General features: G+C 40.0%; 1 protein-coding gene across 2 annotated transcripts; it reads right to left on the reverse strand.

Annotated features, from left to right (window-relative positions):
• Positions 1–1,962: 1,962 nt before the first annotated feature.
• On the reverse strand, positions 1,963–17,486 carry RB195_003294 (uncharacterized protein; the record flags this gene model as incomplete). Of its 2 annotated transcripts, XM_064200886.1 has the most annotated exons (18): positions 1,963–2,184; positions 2,273–2,375; positions 2,435–2,477; positions 3,053–3,188; positions 10,174–10,293; positions 10,349–10,417; positions 10,469–10,583; positions 10,676–10,795; positions 10,863–11,052; positions 11,934–12,013; positions 12,471–12,592; positions 14,222–14,367; positions 14,958–15,132; positions 15,646–15,849; positions 15,909–16,034; positions 16,169–16,243; positions 16,314–16,457; positions 17,274–17,486. In XM_064200886.1, 18 exons carry the CDS (start codon positions 17,484–17,486, stop codon positions 1,963–1,965), a joined length of 2,403 nt encoding a protein of 800 aa, XP_064056767.1. The 2 variants fall into 2 exon arrangements, with proteins under 2 accessions (XP_064056767.1, XP_064056768.1); XM_064200887.1 differs by lacking the exons at positions 1,963–2,184; positions 2,273–2,375; positions 2,435–2,477; positions 3,053–3,188 and having other exon boundaries at positions 10,138–10,293.
• Positions 17,487–18,700: the final 1,214 nt, after the last annotated feature.

The following is an 18,700-nucleotide window of genomic DNA, read 5'->3' on the forward strand; positions in this document are numbered from 1 at the left end:
GAACGCAACGGAAAGAGCAAAGAACTGAGGCAGATCTTCAGAATTAGGGCTTACTTAATAGTCTCGACGAAGCTTCCGTGCTTTTAAAGTCATCTCAAATGTATAGTATCTCTTTTTCAAAAGCAATGAAAAAGATTGATGGAAGCTCTCTTCATGGAGAGGAATATTTATGGTAATGTTTTTCATGCGTTTTCTATTTGCACAAGAAAAGATTGTATCAATGTAAGCAAAAGAAGAGATTGTTGAAAAAAGTTGAGCATGCAGAAATTTTTATGAGAAGGTGAGAAGCTTAAATGGTTGCACCTACGTTCTTTACTTCCACTTTATTCTTTATTCATTCATTATTTGTTCATTCTTAACTTGAAATCGTATGAAACATAACCATTATGTTTCATATAATTTCAAGTTAAGAAAAAAAAGAAAGCCTTACCATCGACGAGAAGGGAAGAGTGTCAGTCATCAAAAGCTCTTCCAGTATTAAAAAGCACTGAATTTACTCGAGCATTATTTTTATGAATGTTCAGTATTTATGTTGCGCAGATTGTGGAGCTGGCAACGAAAATACGTTCTAGTCCGTGGAACCATAAATAGAGTCAGCAATCACTTCACTTATCATTTAACGTCCGACCTTTCTCTCTTCTCAATTCTTCGAAAACTCCCAAAAAGAAGAAATTGTTTCTGTCTCCAAAGCTAGCAGAAATTTCCAGAGAATTTTCAAGACCGGTCACACTACATTGGACTATTTTTGGACTTTCACGATTAATTCGACGATTATCACTTCTTGCCCAGTTTATTCGATATTCAGCAGTAAATTTGGCACGAAATCGATCAATTAGTTGCTATTCCACATTCTGCGCAATCTGTGTCATCTGAAATGTTTGTCTTTTAATCTTTTAATCTTAGGTTGGATTAATCGGTTTCTTTCAGTTTTTCCTTTCCAGTTTTTCTCTGCTTGAGCCCGAAAGAATGGGTCGGAGCATGTTAAAGATAGAGGTCAGCAGGTCTTTTTTAATGTAGCCAAAGTGGCGAAGGGGTTTTTCTGTGGCTGCTTTCGACGCTTTCCATGTCTCATCCACCTGTGCACCCATTTAATATTCCGATCTGATCCTAGATCTTCCCTTTAAAGATCTTCATTGGGCCGTACCTTAGAAGAAGATAAGCAATAACCATCTAATCAGCTTCCTTTCTGTGCAGTCAAACTTATCCAAAATCATAAGTTTCAGATCCGAACATCATGAGAGGCCCGATAGCGGATTCATTGACTTGAAATTTATTTTCGTTGGGGCTAGTGGTTGACCACAGAAGTCAAGGAGTTGGATTTGAAGCAGTAGTTAGCATTTCTGACTTGTATCGTTTATCACACATTGATGATCATTCACTGATTTGAACTCCTTCATGCTGCGCCATCGATTTCTTGCCAACAACTAGGATTTTGCTCCACATGCAGAGATTTTCGGTAACTTGCTCTAGAGTATCCTGAGACTATATTAGAAGCATATTCAGATATTTTTTCAGAGGTATTTGGAGTTTGTGAATCATCATCTAGCAGATAGGAGCAGCGAAGCTATCCTATGTCTTCTTTTCTGGCAAGAAATAGGTTGAACAGGAGCTAAAAGTGACCTCGTGCAGTTTTAGACGCATACCAATTCAAGAAATGGCTCCTTGTTTCTGTTTCCAAGACTAACTCAGACTTTCTGTGTGAGCGTATTTATGTGTAAATTTCGTATTATCTATATGTGTTTGAGTCCATTACTATTTGGACTGATGTGATTTTGTGCATCCGGAACGCTACTCCATCCAAAACCATATGTCCAGAGAGATGGAAGGGCCAGAAGGGGGCAATGGGAGGCGGTTTGAGGTCACCTGTGAGGCTGAAACTCCAGTTTTCCGCTCTGAGAGCACGCGGCGCCAGCTTTTAAGCTGCAGGAAAACCACTTTTATCTCTTCTACGCATACGTTTTGTTACCCTACTTCAAGCTTTTTGTTAACACGAAAAATACACCGCTCACTTTCCTTCATCGTTTTCAATAGGAATGGCAAAGGTGTAGCTTCAAGATTTTTGTTTGTTGGCAGAATCCATTCGCAATTTATGTCGCTCGAATTATCATATATTGACTCATTCAATGCCTCAGGAATATCACCAGCAAGAACCGGTTCGAGATTCACCATAGAATCGTCGCCAACCTTGAAATGCAGAAAGTTACTTCACCAGCTTCAGTTCGAAGATAAGTGATAAATTCAAGGTTGAAGATATGTGTGCAATGAGCGAAACCTTAATATAACCACACAGAAACTCATAGCCGAGCCTGTTCATGATCTCTGCTGTTCGAGGCCTCAAGAACATCGTTCGTGAAGTAGAGTCGAAAGCCAAAGGTCTAAAGAGTTGCAACTTGTCGACAGTCCAATTTAGTAACAGCCAAGATTGCTAACAAACTTTATTACGGTTAACGTTTCGGCGTCGTCGCCTTCGTCAGAGCCTAGTAAGTCAGATCATTTGTGATATATCCTCTCAAATGCCTCATACAGAACAAGTCATCATTCCGAAAAATGCTACATGCAAAATCGAAACCAAAAGAGTCCAAATCGTTGTGCTTACTTAGGTAGCCGCGTTGCCGTGATATTAGCGGACCTCCGCGTGATAAAATCACTCCGCTAATACTAATTAGGATGCGACCCGCATATGATCCCGTAGATCAAAACCCGCAAAGCTCTTGATACAGAACCAGCTCGTTGGTCACGGGTATGCATTCTTCCTTTCTATTCATTTCTGGACTTTTAGCGTTTATCCAAAACGCCTCCAAATTTCTGCGAGCTACAATTTCGGGATCGTACAATAGGATCGTGGCAGCTATGCAGAAAGGAGCATTCTTATGACATTTTTTGCGATGGGTTCCGAGTGGGGTTGCTCCGATCAAATGTTTCATCCCATCTAGATGTTCTTTAATACACAGAGCAGGTCTATAGAATATCTGGAGGGTGTCGGAGCATTCCCTGGCTTCTTATCTTGTCTTTCGAAGTTATCAAACGACTCTGTGTCGTCCCTAGTGTAGACCTGAAAGACGGGGAATCACAATTATAAGGAAATCCTGGTTTGAGCTGAACACGGAGGATCTTGTATTTTTGTCCTTCTGAAGACATCGAATATTGAAGACTTCACCGTTTGCAAATAAGCACTCGCTTTCAGGAGCCTGAAAACGACTGTTAGTTTAATGAGTTGGTATTGAATGGAGGATTTTGCATGATTACTTTTATAACACAAACAAGAAAAACGTAAAAATTCATGAAAACCGCAGAGTTACACATTATCACAGATAATTCCACAGACCTCCACCGTTGCTACCTCTTCGAATTCGTCGTGGCGTTGATTTTCAAAACGAAGCCCGCCTTCCAAAAAAACAAGCTGGGTTTGCTTACGATAGAGTAGATTTTTTTTCAAATGAATCTTTTTTTGACTGATGGTTGCTTTGGTATGAATCATTCAACTCACCCTACATTTAACGTCAGTAGTGGTACTAGGAAATTGCGTGAAATGTGGAACGTACATGTAACCTTCGCTGTCCATGGTCGCAAAGTCAAAATCTTCGTTTTGCTACTTCAGCTGGCGTAAGCGTTTGGCTCGGTTGTTGAACTTGTTTTTGAGAAATTATAAAAGATAGAAGGACAAAATTTCTGGCGTATCAATCCACTTAAAATGCGCCAACGTCTTTTACCACATTTCTTAATCGCTTGAGCTTTTACGAACGCGTAACTAGCCTCTACGCTGTTCTCGGGGACTGGCCGATGTGTCAAGTCAGTGTATTTATCCCCCCAGACATGAGGGATGGAAGGCTAGGTTGTCAATAGAGCCTCTCGGAACCGGCATGCAGTTACAGTCGAACCTCTTACCGACTTTGCTACCGGTACGCTACACTTTTGAGACGCGATCGAAGAATGGAAACGCTTAAATCTCCTCTACATGCGTAACACGACGCGTTTATATTTATGTATCATGTACGTTGTCTAAGTGGTGGCAGCTTGTAAGTGCCATATTTCTCTGATCCGGGTTTTATCTAAAATGTTTGTTATGTCAAAACCAAATATTCAAATCCCATTATGTTTGTCAAATCTGTAGAAATATGCAAGTCGTTTTTGTCTTTTCTCCAAGCTCGCTCTAAGAACGAGGAGCATATGTTCAGACTTGTTTCAGTGGTAAAATATACCGATCAATTTAGCTCTCCTTTTGCTTACTGTAAGAAGTAGTAAGTAAGAATACTAAAAACTAATAATATACTAATAACCTGCATCAGTACCATGGTATCAACTTGACGATGTGCCACCAATCCCAGCAGATGAAGTAAACCGTGCGGTGAAGAAAATGAAGCTAGGAAAAGCCCCAGGACCAGATTTGATCACTGCCGAATCGCTGATAACGGGATATGATGTGGTCAAAGATTCCTTGATCAAACTTTTTAATGACTGTCTTGAGAGAGAAAAGCTTCCGATTACGCTTCCCGATTCTTCAATACTGTTGTTGTTTAAAAAACGGGAACAACGTGATATCAACAACTACCGTTTAATTGCACTGTTGTCCGTCATATGTAAGGTATTTAGTTCGATCATTTTACAAAGAATGATGGCTTCCCCAGAAATCAACCAACCCATCGAGCAAGCTGGCTTTCGACGCAACTTTTCCACTTTAGATCACATTCATTTCATTAACCAATTGGTAGAGAAAAACCTTGAGTACAATTTTCCGCTGCACATAGCTTTCGTTTGTTGATATCACGTTGTTCCCCCTTTTTAAACAACAACAGTATTGAAGAATCGGAAAGCGTTCAATTCTGTGGAATATAACATGATATGGACGTCACTACATCGACAAGGAGTTCATCCAAAGATAATTCGTCTTTTTTTGAACATCTGCACATCTGCTTCTGTAACATTTGAAAAATGTGGCGATCAAGTTCCTATCAACGCTAGACGAGGTGTTCGACATGGAGACCCAATCTCTCCTGCCCTCTTCACTGCCGTTTTGGAAACCATCTTCCGTAGCCTAACAGGGGTATAAACATAAATGGGCTCCGTTTAAGTCATGTCAGGTACGCTGATGATGTAGTACTCTTCGCGCAACAACTACAAGAACTCCAATTAATGCATCAAGAAATGAGCGACAAAAGCCAAATTGTGGGACTGAGAATGAATTTCTCTAAGACTCTTGTCATGACCAATTCCGAAGAAATACCGATCTCAACTGATGGATCTCTTATACATACCTGGAGCAATTTTGTTTACCATGGTCAATGCATTTCCTTTGATAGAAATCTAACACCTGAGCTAAATAGACGAATTCGCTCTGGCTGGAACTCATTCAACCGATTCCGTGCATATTTCACAAATAGAAGATTTCCAATGAAATACAAACGTCGACTTTATGCAAAATGTGTGGAACCTTGTCTCCTCTACGGCTGTGAAACTTGGGCTACAAGAAACAAAGATCTCAAGGCGCTACAGATAGCTCAACAGCAAATAATGAAAAGAATTCTCGGTGTAACTCTTCTTATGCATCGTACGAACTTGTGGCTGGAAAATACTGCAAAACTCCCAGATATCAGGGCTAGAGCGATTGAAAGAAAGTGGACGTGGGCCAGAAAAATGTGTACTGCAAAGGAAAACCAATGAACGAAAATGATTACCGAATGGAGGAAATGGATTTGGAAACGACAAGTTGGCCGACCAAAAACAAAATGAAGAGATTCGTTCGTATCGGTGTTTGGAGAAACATGGATGCGAACCGCCACTACTGATGTGAGCAGATGGAGACAAAGCATGCTACGACACATTGTAACATTTTGATATCGTTTAATAAACAAATAAGAAGTAGTAAGATGACTCTGTAGGATAAAAATGGACAGCTATTTTGAAGTCACCGAATTAAAATTGGTTTCTTAGAAAGAGCTGTTTATAAATATGCTGCAAATAAATTCTTTCCGCTGGTAATTTACAAAGAACCAAACTTTTAGTTTGCGGTCTCATTCACATTATCATACTGCACGCATTGAACAGATGTAAGTAATCACAGCAGTGAGGAGGTTCAGAAAGGCACAAAAGAAGGAAAGGTATATTGGATCAAAATAGCGATTTCTGAATTCAAAATAAAAGTTTGCTAGTAGTTGGTACTTTTTCTAGTTCCGTAACTCAACAAACAAAATAAAAAGTATCTAGAGAATAGCAAGAACTGATCTCAAGAAGTGGTGGAACGACAGTGACATGTAGCCCAAAGTGTTGCAATAATATCATTGTCAAAGGTGTTTTCGCTTAAAGGCATCACCCCTGAGGTGGTAGAGATTTCAGGTGGAGTATTCTTATACGGGATAGCATATTATGAAAAGGGGGAAAGTGATTTCGTCCATTTCTTCCTAATTCCTGTAAAAAACGGCCCAGAAGATGCGGCGCGTGCACCCGGCTGGCCCGCTCCAATCAAACTCGTTGTAGAAAATAGTGCACCAGGGCGGAAATGGACGAAATCACTTCCTCCTCTTTTCATAATATGCTATCCCGTATAAGAATACTCCACCTAAAATCTCTACCACCTCAGATTCATGGGGTGATGCCTTTAAGTTGCTCTCACTTACTAGTCACGATGGAAGCACTGCTAATACTCGAAACGGCACCACTTTTCCAATGAGATGACCGCTCCCGCTGGAGTGATTACTCGCATCGCCATTTTTCAGGGACCATACCGAGAGCTTTCGTTATTTTCAACTAATATTTTTCAGCTGGAAAATCTCAGTCTCGCTGCGAGCGTATTTCATGGTTAGATTAAGCGCTAACGTAAATTGTGTTAGGAATTGTGTGCAAATGTGTGACTCGAATTAGGAAAAATGAATAAATAATTTAAATATGTATCAAGACATAATAACAATTGCGTAGCTGCTAAAAAAAACAAATAAATAGCTGTTCTTGTTACCTACTGATGTCGAGAATCTTTGTCGTGTTTGTTTCTCTTTCACCTCATTGTGAAGGTTAGAAGAAAAAGTATGTGTTAGGCTTCCTGTGGAAAGGAACAAGTCACTGATAATGAGCTGAGTGAGCTGTTTTCCTTTTTAGAATTGCTTAGACTCTTATTAGAAGGAGGTTCAAGCTTTCTCAAGGAGATGTACAGTAGGATAGTGGTAATTCAAAGCTGTTATCAATTTTTGGTTGTAATGAAGAAACTGGAAAACTGTGTGGTTTAGTAGGAAATCTTGCACTGAACATTCAGAAGCTTTTCATTTTCAAAAGAATAGTGGTAAGAGAGAGGTGGGTGGACATGATATATTTTTGGAAAGTTTTCGATTCTATCAATTCACAGGTGCAATAGAGGTTAGAATATGACAGAAAAGTGACTTTGATTGAGAATCAGAATCTCAGAGCTATCAGCTTTTATGAATAGCGATGAGAAAGCAGTACGGATACGGTAACTTCCAATATCAACGACGCATTCGGAGGCGCCATCATATCCCTACGGATAGCCCATCTAAGGTTCAATCTCTCTGTTGCGACAGATGCGTGTCTCGATGAAAAAGAGCGCTGCTGACGAATTTTCAAAGTTGCTCTGTGTCAGGAAGGAACTGCAATGGGATTCTCTCCCTGACTGCACAATCACAGCTCTCACCAACACCTATGGGTTTCTGAAACTGCGTATTGCAATAGGAGATCCACCTACCCACCTCTGAGACGCCCAATTGTCCATTTCGTGCATGATGCAACGACATACATTAGAATTTTTTTTGAAAAATAACAAAAACCAGCGGAGCTCTCTCTTACGAAAAGCGCCTTTCAACAATCCCCCCCCCACTATCTGACTACTCCTTTTCGGACCCTTAATTAACTTATAAGTGGAAAAACGTCTGTTGACTGCGGTGATCCAGATTTTTTTTGAACAGAACTCAATGCAAAGTTGCCTAACTGATAGGAGCAGTGATTATATCATAAATAAAAATAACAAAATAATAATATGTATTGAACACAAACAGAACCGTAATTACAACCACTATTAAACCACCTTTTTGCAAGAATTTAATTTCAACTTAATTTTTCAATGCTTAATTATTCTTTGTTATAAATTAGATTTCCTATCTTCACCATGTAAAAGTATGTTTATAGCCTGTTTGTGTTTGTGTTTGTAGCCTTCCTTTCCACCGTACTTCAAGTGGATTGAAGTATTGCTTCAAAGGCAGCATACCACGATTTTAACGTGGTGCGGAGCCCACAGCGAGAGCTTATTGTTTGGTTAGTAGATTGCAGAAACAGCGTGCTTATCTTTTCTTTTTTTAGCCGCTTATCTTTTCCTAATCGTCGTAAAAAAAAACGACGCGTGAACCGCTTTAGTTTTTACGAGGGGCATGGAAACGCCCTTCTATGTACAGGTTCCGGTCTCCTCAGCAGCTTATTCATTTGTCTCATTTGAATAGGCCGGTGAGAAAAAAATAATTGATTCTCGACCGCTAGCACTTGAATGCGACACGTGTACAGGGGCGGCGCACTGGAACCGTAGTCGTCTTCCACGACGACTTCTTACGACGATTAGGGTAAGGTTAGCGGAACTAGGGGCGGGTGTAGTGTAGCGGTTAGAGATTCCGCTTCCTGCGCGATCGATCGTTGGTTCGAATCCGCCCTAGTGCTTACCAAACCTTTCATCCTTCCGGGGTCGATAAATTGGTACCAGACTTGTCTGGGAGGATAAAAGCACTGACTTGACACATCGGCTAGCCACCGCAAGTCATTGTATAAGCCAGATACACGTTCGTAAACCTCAAACGATTCTGAATTGAAGTGAACGTGGGGGCGCATCCCAAGCGGATTGATCAACGCCAGAAACTTTAACTTAACTTTAGCGGAACTACGTGGGATCCCGCTATCTTCTACCCAAACATTTCGCTTTCGCTGTTGGTTCCGCACCAAGTCGAGATCGTTGCCTTTAACAGTTTGAAAATGGCCTGGTTAAAAAGTTGTTTAGAGTCAATCAAACCAAGAATGAAAACTAAACCTTATCCATTACTTGTAATAGGTCTATTCTTAGAGTTAAGAGTAACACACTAAATGGAGAAGTAGACAATGAAAAGTGCGCAATTTTCAGATAACAGTTAATGAATACAAAATAATGAAATGATAAAAAAATAAAAAATAAATAGATATAATATATAGCATGTATAAGTAATAAAACATGATCAATACAATATTCTTTAAAAAAAAAAAGATGTGAAAAGATGCTTGCTTGCTCCTATGGAAAATCATCCTGAAATTTTCACTTTTCTTCTTTTCTTTTCCTAATTCTGGAGTAACGTTGAGAGCAGGTCTTCAAACATAGATGAATCGCATTGATGGATTAATTCCTAGGTGGTGGTTTGAGATTGATAGATACCCGCGTGAACAAGAGCTACTCATTGTAATGGGGTGCGTGAGTGTGGGTGAACGGGCACCTGCGATCTACATCATGTATGTTACGAAGCACGTAGACCAGAACGTAAGAAAATGATAGTCGCGAATTGCGCCCGTGCAGATGCATTTACATATATGCATGAATGCATAAACATTTAAATATAAATATATATACAGGCTGGCATGGAGCGGACAAAGTTTCCAGAAGAGCGCAGCTAGCTTGCCAGGCAATTGGGAAGAAGGTGATGTTTCCGGTCAACTGAGATCCGTAAGAAGCGAAACACAAGTCGCGACACGTAGATTATTCCTGTATGTTACTTTGGAGTGGAATTTATGCGAATAACACTAAAATAAACTGCAAGGAAAGTATTAATCAAAATAATTCACTATGCCTTCTGCATATGTACTTCTGCAAAGTAGCCTTCTGAACAGTTCTTACATTTTTATAATAAAACAAACCCGTTTTCAAGAACAACAAACTCCATTAATGTCAAACAGTAGAAATAATACAATCACAAATACGAAAAACAGAAAAACCAGTGCAATCAGAAGGGGAGGATCGAACAGAAGGTTCAAAAACCACTCGATATTCGTTGTTGTTAACCTCCTCCTCGATGCGAAATAGAAGTGTTACATATTCTCCTCTTGGAATTTTGTGCGTCGTGCTGAGCTCGTGATAGAGGAACTGAAAGCCGGCTCCTTACCCATTAATCCCAGAAATAAATATATGAGTACAAATCAGAGTAGGAAAGATCCCATAGAAGGTACACTCACATCCATTTTTGGTTCTTTCTTTCGCACTAATTCGACTTCAGTGACGTTTTCCTTCGAACGCATTCCGTGCCTTACAAGATTGTTGAGCCCTAATATTTCCACGGTCCCATTTATAGTTATCTGGAATAGTATAAAATCGCTAGTGTAGCTTTCATTGCTTCTCTCGAACACTCACGTTACTGTGATCAAGGCAGTAATCGAGCGAATTTTCTTTGATCCATGAAACTATAGCATCCTTGTACTTCTGTAATTTATGAAATGTAATTTGGAGGAGTGAAAATTATATTGTCTCCACCTCATTTGCAATGTTTTTCTTCTTTTCAGGATTTTTTTCTTTTGGCATGGTCTGAGCATGTCGATCCACTAAGCAAGTACAGAAATTTTCCGCGACGTAAGCATCGTGACAGGTCCTTAAGCATATCACCTCATCGAAACTGTTCAATTTCAGTTTAGGTTAGGAAAAAGAAGAAAAAGAAGAGAAGAAAAGAAAATCAATCTTAACCTGTTGGAGGGGATCTCATCAAGAAGGCTGATACCACGACCTCGGTCGGGTAGGACCTCTTTCTTATCTCCAAGATGCATCAGCGAGATATCCTTCAACATTTGATGCACATCAAAATTACTGAAAGAAGTAATCGCTAAATCCACATCAGATAATAAAAGCATTGCAAAGCATCGTTTATATTCACCTTGTAAGCTTCCACTTATTGGCAAGAAAATTTGAATATTCTCGTGGATAGAGGGATTTGAAGTTGGTGGGTAATCGTATTGCCATCAGCGGCATTCGCTCCTCTATTCTACCGGTGTAGGAGTACTGAACAAGTCCGATACGATTCCCATGGTCACCCATTATGATGCTGACCGTGTTATCTAGCGCACCTCAAATTGCACAAATAGAAGAAAATCCTGAAAGCAGCACGAACGCTGATGTACGCTCATATCTTTACATAATCTCCATACAAATTGGCTATTTTTTTGCACATTTTTCGTACTGTCGAGCCCATCATGTGCAACTCTCTATGCTGCGACAGATGGATGTAAATAGACACAATAATAGTATGTCTCCGACAGCACGTTCCTCAAATTATTTCTCGTATTTTTTTTCTGTTGGATGCAGATTTAGCCGATCATTGAAGTTAAAGAACTTCTTTACTGCTACTTCAAGGCAGTACACCACAAAATTTATAATTTTGGGACCTCATTAGTTAACTCGGGGTGGGTGTGGCGCAGTCGCAGTCCGCTGTAGTCACACGGTCGAGGATTCGAATCCGCCCTAGTGCTCACCAAGCCTTTCATCCCTCCGGAGTCGATAAATTGATACCAGACTTGTCTGGGAGGATAAAAAACACTGACTTGATCATCGGCTGGTCCCTAGAAGTCATTGTATAGGCCAACACGCGTTCCAAAACCTCAACGATTACGAATTCCAGTAAAACGCGTTGGTGCATCCCAAGTGGATTGATACGCCAGTGACTTTATCCTTTATCCTTTTATTAGTTAACTCTTGCGGTGGATGCACCGGAGTGACACGTAATGAGGTTCCTCGCAAGGAAATTAGGGCAGTAGGGTAGTACGCCGTTTTTTTTTAGGAAGATTAAGAGGAATTGAACGAATTGATCTACACCGCTAACCCTATCTTCTCCTGTAGAGAACCCTACATCGCCATTTCGTTATGTGCTGTCTTTGATGGCAGTCTACTCGCGATGTAGAAGTGAAGAAGAGTGTTATCCCATTTGGGAACAAGAAAAAACTTCACTTGCCATTCAGGTAAAGGTTTTCAATGCTTGACTTCATAAATTCGTCAATCGTTTCGATTGTTAAACCAGCTTCGTGGGTCAAACTGAAATCTAATGTGCTTCTGGTGCTGTCGTCTAAGAATTTACATGATAATAAATAATAACAATAATTAAAGGCATCACCCCACGAATCTGGAGTGGTGCCGATTTCAGGTAGGTTATGCTTATACGAGGTAGTAGATTATGGGAAGGAGGGCGATTCCGTCCATTTCTTCCTAATTGCCATAAAAAACCGCCTCGGAAGATGTGGCGCGTTCACATCTTCCGGGGCGGCAAGACTGGCGCGCTCCAATCGAACTCGTGGAAAATAGCGCCCTGTAACGCTCGAAGCCGCATCTTCCAGGCCGTTTTTACGGCGATTAGGAAGAAGTGGAGTGAAATCGCCTCCCATAATCTACGACCCCGTATAGACAAACCACCTGAAACCATCGTATAACCCCATGTGAAACTCGCACCAGCCCAGATTCGCTGGGCAATGTTGTGGACGAGCATCTGTTTGACCTTGTTATAAATGTGAATCCAAAGTGACAAACATCCTTGTAAACATTCGCAAATCGACGCCATATGTCAACGAATTCGCGTTGGATTTGTTCACCGTCTTTGCAGTTGCCGTAAACCCAATCCTGAAAAAATTCTTAGTATCTGATCTAAATCACTCTCATCTAACAATATGTTAGGCTCTAACAAGTATTTTATTTGATTCCCATACCCAACTCTTCATTTTAGAATTGAACATGTACGGTTTAGAGTTTCCTTGAATTTCCTTTTCGTTTATTTCTAGCTTTATAATACTACCTTTCTGCAGCTCGTCTCTAAAGGTATAAACGTGACGATGGATAAAAATAAGCAAATAAATTGATAAATTTGAAGAATGACTCGTGAGCGTTCTTTCTTCCACAGTAAAAAAATGTAGTTAGGTATAAAGAGCGTTTTTGTGTCAACTATTCCATGAAGGCTTTTTCTCTCTATATGACAGTACTAGTTTATTTGTTAATTACACACGTGCTTTTCTTCAGTCTATTTGAAATAGAGTGTCAAATTGATAAATTTTTTGGTGCCTTTGATTCTTCCAACCGAACGAAGTGTGTTGAAGCGGTCTGTGAGATTTCTGTTTCTTTCTGAATGATTTCTGTTTCTGTTTCTGAATGAATTTCTTCGAAATAGGCATGAGAAATTCAGAAAAGAATGAAAACAGTTGGAGAAACCTCAAACACATCCGGAAAAATGGAGGACCCCAGTAAGGGGCATCGAAAAACCATTAAAGGGAGCATACCACGAATCTGAGGTGATGCGGATTTCAGGTGGAGTATTTGTACACGGGATAGTAGATTATGGAGACGGGTGTGATTCCGTCCATGTCTTCCTAATTGCCGTAAAAAACGGCCCGGAAGATGCGCGCGCCCACGATACTGGCGCTCTCCAATCCAACTCCTTGTGAAAAATAGTGCGCCGGAACGCTCGAAGCCGTATTTTCCGGACCGTTTTCTACGGCAATTAGAAAGAAATGAACGGAATCATCTCTCTCAATAATCTGCGATCCCGTATACGAATACTCTACCGGAAATCCGTACCACTCCAGATTCGTGGGGTGATGCCTTTAAGAGAAGATGTTATTTGAAATGATGAGAATTACAAGAACAATGGAGAATATGTCATTAATCTATTTGCGGTGGTTTTTGTTGTCTGCGAGAAAATTGGAAGAAGTGAATTTTCACCCAATCCGTATCAGTCTGGCCCACTATTATTATTTTCTTTCACCATTTTCAAGCTTTGCCCCTTCTCTAAAAATAGCAGCAATCTTAGCTTAAGGGCCTCAGTCCACTCAAGTTTAAGTAAAAGAAAGCGAAAAAAAAACAAATCTTGACGAAAATACTTCATTGTGTCTATTTAACTCTCTAATCTAATAACTTGAAAAAACAAGAATTAGTAATTTCAGAAGATCTGACCACTGCTATCTTCTAGAGGAAGAATTATTTTCCGAATGTCATTCTATTCTGTTATAATATTCTGGAAATAGCTTTTATCCGTATTTGAGTTTTTAATTTTGAACGCTCACAACCTCACGACGTCTTTCTCGACCTAATAAATAAATAAATAAACAAATATTTACATGTATGTTCATCATGTTCTTATTGGCAGATCAATGAACGGAAATGTACTATTTTGACAGTATACCAACTACCAAAATATCTACCGGTTCTCGATTCAAATTTCTCATTACTCTGTAAAATACAGTTATCGTCTTCAGTCACCTTGTATACAGCAAGATAGTAAGCCCGGTAGTAGTGATCTGTGGGAGGAGACGTGAACCCTGCCTGGAACTCGTTTGGTGGATAGTGAAAAATTCCACGATTTTTGTCGGCAATGTCATCGTTGAACATTGTACGACAGCCGAATTCTGAAGCAATAAATTTGAAAATGAAATGCTTCACATGTGCACCACATAAACTAATGTTCGTCTCGGTCAGAGTCAACCACTTTGTTTCGTACTTATAAAAGGTCCCACCTTTCCAACTGCAAGCACCAATTGCTCAGATAAACGTAACTATTTAGGTCATTGGAAAATAATCTGAGAATTAATAAAAAGCTTTGAATAATAGCGCTCGTTAGGTGGAGAGTGCAAAAAAGTGACCAGTAGGTGTCGAAAGAAAAGTAAGATAAAATACATACATTACAATGTGGTAATTTGAACGATATGCGCAATAACCCACATATATTGTGCGTTACGTGTACTGCGTAAAGGCAGATTAGTGTCGCATTCAAGAGCTGAACACATTGGACGCTCACAACATGCATGATCGATCCCGATCTATGAGACGTGAAAGGTAGTTACAATGTGGGCTAGATAACTCTGAGATAACGCTGTCGCTATCTCAGAGTCACGTGTGGTCGTTAATCACTGATATGTTCAGAATTATCAGAAACAACGTTTTTTGCTGGTATATTTTTGGATAAGAAATCACAGTACACAGTGTATATTTCACTCACTTTCGCTCATCATTTTCCACAAGAATGGTAGAAGTGTTGGATCAAGTTTTTTCGTTGACGGCAGAATCCATTCGTGACTTATGTCGCTTGAGTTATCATACTTTGACTCATTCAACGCCTCCGGTATGTCACCAGCAAGAATTGGTTCAAGGTTCACCATCGAATTGTCGCCAACCTTAAAGGCAAGGCATACCACGAATCTGGGCTGGTACGGATTTCAGGTGGAGTACTCGTAAATGGGGTCGTAGGAGACCGGGGTGGTTCCGCTCATCTCTTCCTGAATCACTGCAGGCAGCCGGCTCCTGAATGCTGTTTTGTACGATGTCTTCTCTTGCAGCGCGCCACCCTTGCACGCGTAGCGTCTCTTACTGCCTATCGGAGCAGTCCGAATTGATTTTCGACGAATCGCAGGGCGGAGGCGGCGCAAAGGGTGGAGCATTACAATAGACGGCATCGTACAAAACAGCATTCTGGAGGCGGCTGTTTGCAGTGATGCTGGGAGAGATGAGCGGAACCACCCCCGTCTCCATAACCTACGACTCCGTATACGGATATTCATCTGAAATCCGTACCACCCCAGATTCGTGGCATGCTGCCTTTAATATGTGAAAAGTCATTTCGCTAGCATAAAATATCAAAAAAAGCTCAAATAAGGTTCAAGTGAGCATGAGTACGAAGTCAACCAAACCTTAGTGTAACCATACAGAAACTCATAGCCGAGCCTGTTCATGATCTCTGCTGTTCGAGGCATGTGCCTCAAGAACATCGTTCGTGAAGTAGAGTCGAAAGCCAAAATGTCTATAGAGTATCTCGAGGGTGTCGGAGCATTCCCTGGCGTGTTACGTTGTCTTCCGAAATTATCAAATGACTCTGTGTCGTCCTTAATGTAGACCTAAAAAACGTAGAGTCAAAATTATAAGGAATTCCTGGTTTGAGCTAAACACGGAAGACCTTGTATTTTTCTCTTGTGGTGTCCCTTATTCCAGCATATGGTTTTTGGAAGACTACCTTGTTTTTCTGAAGACATCGAATATAGAAGACGTCACCATTTGCAAAGAAGCGCTTGTTTTCAGGAGCCTGAAAACGACAGTTAGTTTAAGGGGAAAATTTGCGTGAATAGAAAATTTGGCATGATTACTTTTGTAGCACACACAGGAAAACGTAAAGATTTATAAAATCGACATGGTTACACATAGTTACAGGCGGCATACCTCCACCGTTGCCACTTCTTCGAATTTGTCGTAGTGTTGATTTTTAGAACGAAGCCCGCCTTCCAAGAAAACAACCTAAGTTAGCGGACGATAGAGTGGCGGAAACGAGTTTTTTAGTCTTCAGATGAATCATTCATTAACTCACCTTACATTTAACGTCATTAGTGATAGTAGGGTATTCCGTGAAATGTGGATGAACATACATGTAACCTTCGCTATCCATTGTCGCAAAGTCGAAATCCTCGTATGGACATCTCAGTTGGCGTAAACGTTCGCCGACTCGCCACTGCTGAATTTCTTTGCGCTTTTAAGAATATGTCTTCTATAGAGTATTGTGGTGAAATTCTTCTTGCATATATCAGTTTACAAAAAAGTTTTGGCCTGAGGACTGGAAACAGGTGGTAAGGAACGTGCATATAACACTTGCTGTTAGCGTTCGTGAACCAAGCTGGCTAGGGGAAGCATACTCCAACTAGACTAATAATTTGGAATAATTTGAATTAAAAAACATGGTTATCGACTGCAACAACATTTTCGTTGACATGTTTACGAAGTTGATTTTTGGAGAGAAGTGTCACCTATTAAAATAAATTTTCGTGGAAGCTCTTGATTTTGCATCTTTTAACTTGTAAGTTAATTTAGTTTAATTTTTGACATAGTTTTTAACTCATTTTCATATAAAAATCCAGAGCAAAGTTTTTAACTCATTTTCATATAAAAATCCAGGACGGTTTTACAAATAGAGACAAATATTTGGAGGAATCGGATCCCAAAGGAGTACTGTTCGAACAACGAGGTGTTTTTCTCTACACTGATGAACAAAGCATGGGAACGTTAATTTCTTATAAAATTAAAAACTAAAGCTAAAGTTAAACCGATAGAGCAACTCTTTCCTTCCAAACCGTTAATTAACCTTACTCTTCCTTTCCCATTCTAAAAAGAGGAGAGCGCCTCACTCTGTAGACTGAAACTCGTGGCTTAAGAATATATAAGGTATGCATAAATTCATAACACTTGCGAACTACATTGCCAATACATTTAACTTACTTTTTAAAGGGAACTCTTTAATTAAAGAATGAACTCGAACGAAGAGGCACTAACTTACCGTGATGTCACTGGCGTAAGTGTTAGGAATTACAAATTTGCAGGCGTTGTCGAATGGATGAAACAGAAAATCACTACGTTTATCTGCTTCTGCGAAAGGTGTTGGAAGAGGGATTTTGATACCAGAATGACGAACTTCTCGATGATGCGCTCTCATCATTGGCAGTGGAGACCAGGACAGTGTCGACCGATATGAACCGATTATACTGAACATGGTGACGACGCCGACAAAGACCTAAATGGCGGTAGTTACGCATTGATTAACGGAAATTATACGTTATAAATTTTAGACTCTTAGACTTTGGTTTAACACCCCAAGGCATCCTTATTGCGTAAAGTGATCGATGACCAAATCGAATATTTTTCACTCATTTTTCAAAATCTATAAAACGACCCTACGTGAATGTTAGACTGCGTTTATCTAGGCAAGGAAGTAGATTGCGTGGGGAGAAGAAGAGCTACTGTTTGACCACGGGACGCCTATGCAAAAAGCAAAGAATACTCAGATCTAAGGCTGTTTATTATATAATACTATTCTTATAGCCGAATCAATGCACTTCGGCGAATGAATGCGCCTAGAGGTAAAGAATAGACTATGAAAATTTGCACGGTATTAAATACACCAGGCCACAGAAATGCATATCACCAGTTCTGGAGTTGGAGCTGTTTGAAATGTTGGAACGAGGTGCTAGTCCTCAAACAGTATGATTTTTCAATTTATAAAATCGACCAGTTACTACGGAAGAAACTTTGTTGTCTGAAATTCGAACGCACCTCTTGTGGAATTAACATAATTAATGCATGTAAATGTATTCAATTGTTTAAGACACCAACCAAAAAGTACCACTTGACATCTTTGGAACGCATTAGATGCAAGACGTTTGGTCACGAGACACTGTGCACCTGAATAAATATTATTGTTTATCTACTGTTTATTAAAAGATTGACATTTTATTCATCGATCTAAAACTTACTGTATTCACTGAAATTCTACGTGGTGAAGAGGCTTGGGAGAATAAAACAACGGAGAATGCGAGACAATGTGCCAATCATGGGCAGATTTGAAAGAAGAGAAAATGGAGGCTATTGTAAGGCAGTGATGAGACGCTAGCAGCAAGTTTAATATTGGAGGAACCAGGACTTTGAAGCAGCACTTCGGAGCATGAAAACCTCTCCAGTGATTTTGATTCCGTTAAAATTTTGCAAGAAAAATAAGCAATATAAACTTCTAGCAGCGGAATTACACCGTATTTGCTGTTACGTAAAAAGGTGGAAAACATGGTAACCATCGGACAAAATCTTCCACCCACTTTATTTAGTGCAACGGAGAGATTTATGCATTTTAATTTAAAAACATTGAACACATACTTTGAACAGCTTCCGCTTACGGACAAACACTTGAATTTTCATCTTGCAAACTGAGCACGG

The sequence above is a fragment of the Necator americanus genome, chromosome IV (genome assembly GCF_031761385.1).
Source record: "Necator americanus strain Aroian chromosome IV, whole genome shotgun sequence".
Taxonomy (NCBI): domain Eukaryota; kingdom Metazoa; phylum Nematoda; class Chromadorea; order Rhabditida; family Ancylostomatidae; genus Necator; species Necator americanus.